General features: G+C 44.5%; 1 protein-coding gene across 1 annotated transcript in view; it reads right to left on the bottom strand.

Annotated features, from left to right (window-relative positions):
• dmac2 (distal membrane arm assembly component 2) overlaps window positions 1–7,925 on the bottom strand; it is a 38,703-nt gene extending 30,778 nt beyond the window's left edge. Inside the window, 2 exon segments of the mRNA XM_060905735.1 lie at window positions 3,657–3,841; window positions 7,889–7,925. Coding sequence (XP_060761718.1) covers window positions 3,657–3,841; window positions 7,889–7,906 — 203 coding nt within the window. The 5' untranslated portion in view covers window positions 7,907–7,925.
• Between the last annotated feature and the right edge of the window lie 2,278 nt (window positions 7,926–10,203).

Below are 10,203 nucleotides of genomic sequence, written 5' to 3' on the forward strand. Positions count from 1 at the left end.
TCAGTGTTCCTGGGACAGGCTCCAGATCCACAACAACCCTAACCAGGATAAAACGCTTACTATGTATTAATTAATGAATTAATCAAGTTTTCAGAGGCATCCTTACACCCTTTCTGGGCTTCCTCATTGGGAGGAAGCACAGGATTTCCTGTGCATCCCGCCAACTTCCAAATAACTTTTTGCAGAATCAGAATCACTTTATTGCCAGGTATGTTACACACACGAGGAATTTGACTCCAGTTCAACTTAGCTTTCATAATACAGACAGAAAGAAAGTATAGGGAAAAAAACACACACACAGAGAGACTCTCACTGCAGTGAACTCCAGGGGGAGAATCGCGTTTCTACGGCGACGGCCTTGAAGGCAGTGCTGGCTAGGAGAGCCAAGATAAGATTGGAATTTGTTCAGACTTAAGATGGGTAGACGTGTCCTTTTTCGCTTAACCCGCTTGTCCATTCTGGCCACCAAAATAATCCATTTCTCTTTGCAAAGCCATCAACTTCTCCATGATGTTATCAATGTTGCGACTCAAGTTCTGAACAGCCACAGTCTGAGTGCCGACAGCTCTGCCCACCACCTCAATCATGTCGGGCAGCTTTGTGGGGCTTTGAACAGCTGCCACCGTTAACTGATTTCCTCGATACACCAGGGCAATGCCAAGTCCAATCAGCAAAAATCCTGTGATCATGGTTCCGAATAGGTAAATATCCTCAATGTCCTCCACGGAAAGAATCGCCAAGCACACCACACGCCACTTCTCCCAGGCATTCATGGTGTATCCGGCTGCAAACGTTCCGGCAGGACAGGCAGGTTCCCCCGAACCCAGGCTTCTCGTCGAGAAGATTGTGTCAATTGCGTGAAGTGACCAGTTGATCAAATCCATAATTTCGATTCAGAGAACAGTGCAGGAAGGGTCTCTCAGACAAAATGAGTCCGCAGAAGCAAAGCAGGAGAGAGGCTTGTCAGGAAGGGAGAGGCTGAGAAATGAGAGCTCCTATCAGGACCGGAATGTGTAGGCATTAAAAAAACCCTCAGCGCAGCATTCCGTGAAGCACGGAGAAGAATTAACACAACAATTACACAAAAACATAGAAACTTGGACTGTGACTTACAGTCATGCAAAATAAATCAGGCACTCGTCACTTTAATTTTTTTTCCTGCTGACTACTCAACCTGTAAATTAAATACTATTTGCATATTGTCGATACTCCCATACCCGTTAAGCCGTTTGCACTATTTCTGCTTGTGTGTTTGTATGAGTGTGCCTTCTTTAATTGTATTTTATAATATACACACGGGGCGGCACGGTGGTGTAGTGGTTAGCGCTGTCGCCTCACAGCAAGAAGGTCCAGGTTCGAGCCCCGGGGCCGGCGAGGGCCTTTCTGTGCAGAGTTTGCATGTTCTCCCCGTGTCCGCGTGGGTTTCCTCCGGGTGCTCCGGTTTCTCCCACAGTCCAAAGACATGCAGGTTAGGTTAACTGGTGACTCTAAATTGAGCGTAGGTGTGAATGTGAGTGTGAATGGTTGTCTGTGTCTATGTGTCAGCCCTGTGATGACCTGGCGACTTGTCCAGGGTGTACCCCGCCTTTCGCCCATAGTCAGCTGGGATAGGCTCCAGCTTGCCTGCGACCCTGTAGAACAGGATAAAGCAGCTAGAGATAATACTTTTGTTTTGTGCATTTATGTTTACACCGAGGGTCTGAGAGAAATGATATTTCAATCCCGTCTATGTCCTGTACATATGACAGAATTGACAATAATGTTAAAGGTGCTGACTGACTGCAAAGTCATCTGAAATTTTCTAATTTCTTTTTTTTTGTGCACGGCATTTTCCTATGTCTCGCCAAAACAATATCATGCAGACGAGATGTGATCATTTTGATGTGCTGAAGGTCGCTTTTCTGCATTTTGGGGCCGTTTTCCTACCTCAAGGTAAACAGTATGGCCCTCCAGAAGCAGCTGAACGTTAGGAGCTTCAACTGATAGGCATAAATTATGGCACCAAGATGGTGACTCGCGGAAAACATCGTGACTCTGCATCGACCTCGGAGGGTTTTGAGTCGCAGGTATGTAATTTCTGGTTGGCATTCACGAATAGATCCGTGAAACAAAAGACAAATATATCTTCTCAGTCACTGCTTTTCTGTTATTGTTTCTTTCTCCGTAAGATCAAAACATTAGGTGTGTAACTCCATACTCGCTACCGTGGCGTCGAGGCCATGCATTCTAAGGCTAAGATAGCTAAGCGCTAGCTAGAATGATTTAGTTATCTGTCCAGAAAAATGACGTCACCTAACCTTGCACTCATTAGGCAGGCTTTCCTTTTCTTTTCCGCTGGCGGGAGGGCCGAGTCCGCCATGTTTGTCCATGCCGACTTGTTTTGGTTAAAAGTAGCTCAAACACGCCCCAAGGTGGTCACGTGATATTGTTGCTCACTTGCTTCGGCAATCTCCAGAATCGTAAAACGCAGGACGCTTTTTATCTCGGCAAAACATTCACACATAGGATACACGGCGTGTGCAGCAGCAAAACATCTCAAAACTCCGACGACAATAGAAATAGAACATTTTGCCCAGAATCCGACTTTGCGGTCCGAATCTTTAATTTGACGAAACAAGAGAGGGAAATAAAGAAGCACAATTAAATAAATGAGAAGCATTGTTACTCTTGTAACACTGTTGCCTTAGCCTGGCAAGCCAGACTAAATGTGAATATTTAGTCTGGACTCGATCCGTAGACATTTCCGAAGCGGGTAGGAGGAACAAACCGCTGTCTTTCAAACTGTCTCTGTGCGTATAGGCCAACGCTCTGACCAATCAGCGCAACAGTGACTGTGACGTAGTCAGAGCGACAGAAAGCAGTGGAGGAGACCTTGAAATAAATAATTTTTCAAAATGCGTATTAATTAATAAACAGGTTCTAGATATTAAGAAGTTTGGAGATAATGACCACAAGTTTGGAGTCTGTACCACATACACTCATTTTTTTTCCAAGTGTTTTTCAAGGGTTTGCTTAAACTGTTTTTGAGAGTTTTTATTTAGTGGTGTTTGGTGAAATAATTTCCCTTAAATTTAAAATAACGGGAAAATAAGAAACAATCAAAAAGTAATGTTTCAAAGCTGTTTATTAATTCTTCGTACTGCACAAACTAGCCCCATCCTTTTGGCTACGAGCGGAGCCAGCTGGTAAATCAGACTTTTGCCATAGCCGGTCGGCAAAACAGCGAAAACGTCCTTCTTGAAAAGGAATGAGCGGAGAGCCTCTTCCTGCTCATGTTTCAATGAAAACTCCAAGTCTAATTCTTCTAAAACTGATTCCAAAGCGGAGTCAAACGTGCGCTGTTCACTAGCCGTAGCCATCTTTCCTGTTGTGCTTTCTCCAGCGTCGCGCAGCTTTGTCGTCACTCCTGCAAAAGCCCGCCCAAAGAATCCAAACAAAAACCTTGCGTTGTGATTGGCGGGCACGATTTGATGCCCGGGGTGTTTTTGTTTATATGGTGCGAGGCTAGACCCACTCGCAGGCAAAAATATTTTTGGCCGCTAGGCGGGTGGGTCTAGTTTACTAGGCTACTGTTGCCTGGGATTGTATTCTCTCTCACTTGTTAAGTTGCTTTGGATTAAAAAAAAAAAAGATTCAACATAAGAAGTATAACTTACATATTTTTACGCCTCACATCCCGATTTTTGAACCAGTTGCTTAGTCTTATGAGATATTCCACCTCAACAAAGCGCTGATTTAACTGAAAGAAGAGTTTGCTGAACAGAGATGGAGGACTGGCTGCATACTGCCTTCTAACCACAGTGAGACATGGCACCAGTGCACACTGCCTCCTCACCTGAACCTAATCATAGAAACGAGAAAAGGGAAGAGGACAGAAGAAAAGATCAGCCCTGTATCCGAAACCGCTCACTCATTCACTACTCCCTATAGAGGGAATTACTATATAGAGGACTATATAGTGAGATCATTGGTTTAAAAAAAAAAAACGCTTTCAGACACTAGTCCGTCACGCTGGTATTTACGTCAGTACTGTCGCACAATTAAAACGTGCCGGATCAGGCGGCTGGTGGGTTTTCAAAAATAATAAATTAATTTTTTTCATGGTCCGGTTTCCATCAAATCGTGCGCTCTGGTTGGCTGGCGAGCAGTCCGTAATCCTACGATCCGGACCCCGGTTACAGACCTTTGGCGACTCGCTCGTTCACAACAACAACAACAACAAACATAGTAGCAATTTTTTGTCAACATTTATTTTCGCATTTCTCAGTATAACAGCATTAACTTTACAGCATGGATAGCGATAACGACAGTGTTCACAGCGAAAGCGGGTTTTACTACCCTGATGAAGACGAAATAAAAGAAAACATTTCAGGAGAAAGCCGAAAACCTGTAACTGTTGCTAACGCCGAGCAAATCCAGCAATTTATTGAGGAGCAAAGGGCAGAAAATACAACAAAAAAGACGCCCTACGACCGCAATGTCTTTGGGAAGTTCTGTCAAAACCTACATGAAGGTCGAAAGGTGGAAGACATACCTGGCGAAGAACTAAACATGTTGCTGAGCAACTTTTTCATGTCCGCAACAAAGAAAAATGGCGAGGTGTACGAGCCGTCCTCGCTCACGTCTTTCCAGACAAGTATCCGGTGCTATCTGAATCAGTCCGGCTCGAAACTAAATATCTTCACGGATCCTGAGTTCAACAAGTCAAGAGAAGTCCTTGTGGCCTGTAAACGGCAGTTGGTCGAGGTTTTCACGAAGGGAAACCGTCCACAAGCAGCCAGGGCGTGTTTTTGACGAGCTTGTAGCAGGTTTGTTCGAAATATGGTTTCCCTTTCGGACGCTCTCATTTTCTGTTAGAATTTGGCAAAGAAAATAATTAATATATTATTTATCAGCTTAAGGTCGGTCCGTATCGTGAAATACCATGACCTCGGCCTTGAAAATACTGACCGAGGCCCAGAGGCCTTGGTCAGTATTTTCAAGACCTCGATCATGGTATTTCACGATACGGACCGACCTTAAAGGTGTCATTCCACGACAAACCATTTAATACTTGCTCTTTTTGAAATACTGTAGGTCACTCCGAGTTGCATATGCATGCTGCACGTGAAAATGTTCTTCTTCCCCCATTCCCTGTATTAGCCTATGAAAGAAAATAGACGGAAAAATGACCCAATCAGAAAAAGCCCTACGAACTTACGTCACTTCGAAAATTAGTAGTCATGGCCTCGCCCATAACCCACTGGAGGGAGCGTCACAGTGCTGTTAGCCAATCAGAAGCGATATGTTTACATGTCATGAATATTCATGAATAAGAGCTGAAATCCTGTCATTCTCTCCCCACCCACTCCTCCACCAAACTAGAACAGCCTGAAACAGGAGCACCGCAGCATTTTTTTCACCAAAACCTGCTCACAGGGCATTCATTCATACTAGAGACCACCGCACAATTAATGAAAAAACGATGCAAGGTTTGTCTGGATGAGTTTCGTTTTTTTTTTTTTAATATGAAAATATGTCCCTTTCACACTCATCCAGAAGGGTAATTTTGCACAAGGCCATCTGTCTACAGCAGAAAAAAATAAAATAACAAAACGCGTCTGGAAAAATCCCAAGGGAGTCTGGAGCCAGATTCGTGACGTCACCTGCGGAAGCTCCAGCAGGCTGCGAGAGCTTTGCACGGTTTCAGTGCACAGCCTGTGTAGACCAAGCGCTCCCATTTCTCTCTCATTGCCCGGTCTTTTGGAAAACGATGAGTACTAATCCCATCAAGATTGGTGTTGCTACACCCTCCTACAATACATCTGTTAACTATTTTAATAATTACGCGATAACATTGAAGAAATTTGCAGAAAACCACCAGGTCGTTTTCTCATAAACAAACCAGCGCTGACGTAGGATTCAGAAGGAGGCGTCCCGCACGCGATGTCACGAAAATCAATGCTTGCCGGGAAATCCAAATGCCAAGTTCTTTCAGAGGCGGACCAATTCGCCTCAAATGGCTCAATTTCAACTGAATTTTTCTGGTATTGCGCAAGGTAAAAAAATTGCACAAAATGCAAAATGTGACAGATACTTGACCAAAGTTTAATAATCGATCTTGCTCCTGAATTTACCCGTGATATGCACTTTAAGCTGGTAAATAATATATGTTATGTACCAGCTGGGTGGTCCGTATCGTGAAATACCGTGACCGAGGTCTTGAAAGTACTGAGTGAGGCCCTCTGGGCTGAGGTCAGTATTCAAGGCCGAGGTCACGGTATTTCACCATACGGACCGACCTTAAGCTGGTAAATAATATATTTATTTTTTTCTTTACCAAATTCTAACAGAAAACGAGAGCGCCCAAAAGGGAAAACCGAGCCGAGTCGCCATTTTGAATCCTCATTCACAGCTGTAATGCAAATTGCTTCCTCCTCGGTATACAAGTGCACTTCCATGGCAGGAAAAAAAACCCCTACATTTTGCTGCCTATGTAGTCCCCTATTTATACAAAATTGAGTCATTCAGGATTCAGCCATGTTTTTGCTCGACCAAAGTTATACAGTATTATGACCTTTATATTGCATAAATAAAGCCATTTGGTGAAACTTTGAAGAAGAGATGGTACTGGTTTAAAGTTTTTACCTAACGTAATATTATGTATGAGGATAACATGGTCCAAAATGGGCCTCATTAACTAATGAGATCAAACTGTTAGCAAGTAACACGTTTTTAGCTTTCTCCTGAAATGTTTTCTTTAATTTCTTCTTCCTCAGGGTAGTAAAACTCGCTTTCGCTGTGAAGGCTGTCGTTATCGCTATCCATGATGTAAAATTAATGCTATTTTGAATCCTCATTCACGGCTGTAATGCAAATGGCTTCCTCCTCGGTATATAAGTGCACTTCCATGGCAGGAAAAAAACTACCTTTTGCCGCCTATGTAGTCCCCTGTTTATACAAATAGGAGTCATTCAGGATTCAGCCATGTTTTTGCTCAGCGTTAGCAAATTACAGGTTTTTAGCTTTCTCCTGAAATGTTTTCTTTTATTACTTCTTCCTCAGGGTAGTAAAACTCGCTTTCGCTGTGAACACTGTCGTTATCGCTATCCATGCTGTAAAATTAAGGCTATTCTCCTGAGAAATGCTGGCAAAAATTTATAAGATTTTTGATAACCTGATAAATAAATCTTATTTAAAAAAAAAGATAAATGTTGAGAAAAAATGCTGCTATGTTTGTTGTTGTTGTGAACGAGCGAGTCGCCAGAGGTCCGTAACCGGGGTCCATATCGTAGGATATGGACCTGCTCGCCAGCCAATCAGAGCGCAGGATTTGGACCACGAAAAAAATGTATTTTTGTGATAAATCCATATTATACTGCGCGTATGTCCCACATTAATCAATACAAAGTACCTGCATCTTTATTTTCTTCTTCGCTGCTGCCTTTTATTAAATCAAATTTGAGATTTTTAATTTGATTTCTTTCAGTGCAACCGCAATGCATGATGGGATATATTGCTTGGTTAATGACCATTATTGTGCACTACAAAATGGCGTCCTCACTATATAGTGCCCTATATAGTGAGTAGGGAGCGATTTCGGACACAGGGCAGGAGTGTTACTGAATCAATAACATTTTATTACATGCCACATTCATGTTATAAAACCCTTTAAACGTGTTTCTTTCAGATTTAATAACCACCCTGACTGAACTATCCATGTTTATTTATGTTTGTAACTCCTCTGGATTAAGCGTCAAAACTATTCAATTAATCTCTAATCGATAAATTGTTCATAAATCACTCAATACAACCAACAGCTTAAGTTAACAGACTTAACTAAGTAAAAATGTATTCAGAAATGGCACACAGAACTAGAAAACATGTCGACATGAAGGTTTTATCTCACCAGCATGGAGGCCGCCATGTTGAAAATCTACCGCTACGGCGAGCACAGAGGGACAAACTTTTTTACATTTTGTTTTGTTTTCCCCTGGATGTCTATGAGAGCAAACAGCAGATGGCGCAACGATCTCATCTCATCTCATCTCATCATCTCTAGCCGCTTTATCCTGTTCTACAGGGTCGCAGGCAAGCTGGAGCCCATCCCAGCTGACTACGGGCGAAAGGCGGGGTACACCCTGGACAAGTCGCCAGGTCATCACAGGGCTGACACATAGACACAGACAACCATTCACACTCACATTCACACCTACGGTCAATTTAGAGTCACCAGTTAACCTAACCTGCATGTCTTTGGACTGTGGGGGAAACCGGAGCACCCGGAGGAAACCCACGCGGACACGGGGAGAACATGCAAACTCCACACAGAAAGGCCCTCGCTGGCCACGGGGCTCGAACCCGGACCTTCTTGCTGTGAGGCGACAGCGCTAACCACTACACCACCGTGCCGCATGGCGCAAAGATAAAATGAAATAAAATGACTGACTCAAGGTGTTAACTAATGTGAAATGTGGTTTATGCTTGCATTCAAGTCCAGAAGTACCTTTCATGAAAAACACATGCAATAAGTGGTCTTTTGTGTCTAATCAATCACAAGGGGCCCTGTATCGTACTGTATTAGGCAGCTGGGCCATAGAAGGTTCACGCTGCACGCTGCATGCTGCACGCTACACGCTACACGTTCACGTGAAGAACCGGACCCTGGGCCATTAAACTTCATGCTTGGATGTTCACGTGTTGCGTCTGTTCTACTTTGACCGAGTAACCAACAATATGGACTCTTCGGATGACGACGATTGCCTCATTCTGCTTTTACTGAGACAGAGGAAGAGAAAAAGGAACAGAATTTGGAGCCGAGAACACTTCCTTCTGAGAGAAACCCGTGGTGAATTTCACCGAACATTCTATAATCTGCTTGACAATCCCGATGAAGAACTATTTTTCAATTATACCATTCAATTATATTTTTTCTGAAGTTTTCCCCTGAAAGCATAGAGTTATCTCCCTAGACCCGTTCTGATTGGCTGGCGCGGCGGTGACCGCATGCATTGACTGGAATTTCCATCTTCACGCCTAGAAAAAAGTGTGCATGTTCATTTCTCGCTTCACGCGTGAAGTGTGCAGCGTGCAGCGTGCAACGTGAACGCCGTTCTATGGCCCAGAGCAAGTCATGCTACGTTTGTCCACTTTTCTTTACACGCGTGTAGCGTGTAGCGTGCAGCATGCAGCGTGCAGCGTGAACCTTCTATGGCCCAGCTGCCTTATTGAAGCCCAATATAGTATTTCTTACTATATTGGGTTTAAATAAGGCGGCACGGTGGTGTAGTGGTTAGCGCTGTCGCCTCACAGCAAGAAGGTCCGGGTTCGAGCCCCGTGGTCGGCGAGGGCCTTTCTGTGTGGAGTTTGCATGTTCTCCCCGTGTCCGCGTGGGTTTCCTCCGGGTGCTCCGGTTTCCCCCACAGTCCAAAGACATGCAGGTTAGGTTAACTGGTGACTCTAAATTGACCGTAGGTGTGAATGTGAGTGTGAATGGTTGTCTGTGTCTATGTGTCAGCCCTGTGATGACCTGGCGACTTGTCCAGGGTGTACCCCGCCTTTCGCCCGTAGTCAGCTGGGATAGGCTCCAGCTTGCCTGCGACCCTGTAGAACAGGATAAAGCGGCTAGAGATAATGAGATGAGATGGGTTTAAATAATACAATACAGGGCCCCTTGTGATTAGACACAAAAGAGACAGGAGGCAAAGTTGGAGGTGGCGGAATTGAGGATGCTAAGGTTTGCGATGGGAGGTTGGACAGGATAAGGAACGAGCACATCAGAGGGACAGCACATGTGGAGAGCGTGGGAATTAAGCTAAGAGAGATGAGACTGAGATGGTACGGGCACATCCTGAGAAGAGATGCAGAGCATGTTGGAAGGAGAATGTTGAGAAGAAGAAACCTTTATTCGTCACATGCACACTTCAAGCACAGTGAAATTCATCCTCTGCATTTAACCCATCTGATGGCAATGAACACACGCACACACTCAGAGCAGTGGGCAGCCACACCAGAGCGCCCGGGGAGCAGTCAGGGGTCAAGTACCTTGCTCAAGGGCACCTCAGCCCAAGGCCGCCCCATGTTAACCTAACTGCATGTCTTTGGATTGTGGGGGAAACCGGAGCACCCAGAGGAAACCCACACAGACAACATGCAAACTCCATACAGAAAGGCCCTCACCGGCCACTGGGTTCGAACCCGGAACCTTCTTGCTGTGAGGCGACC

This window comes from Neoarius graeffei, chromosome 23 (genome assembly GCF_027579695.1).
Source record: "Neoarius graeffei isolate fNeoGra1 chromosome 23, fNeoGra1.pri, whole genome shotgun sequence".
In the NCBI taxonomy this organism is placed as follows: Eukaryota; Metazoa; Chordata; class Actinopteri; order Siluriformes; family Ariidae; genus Neoarius; species Neoarius graeffei.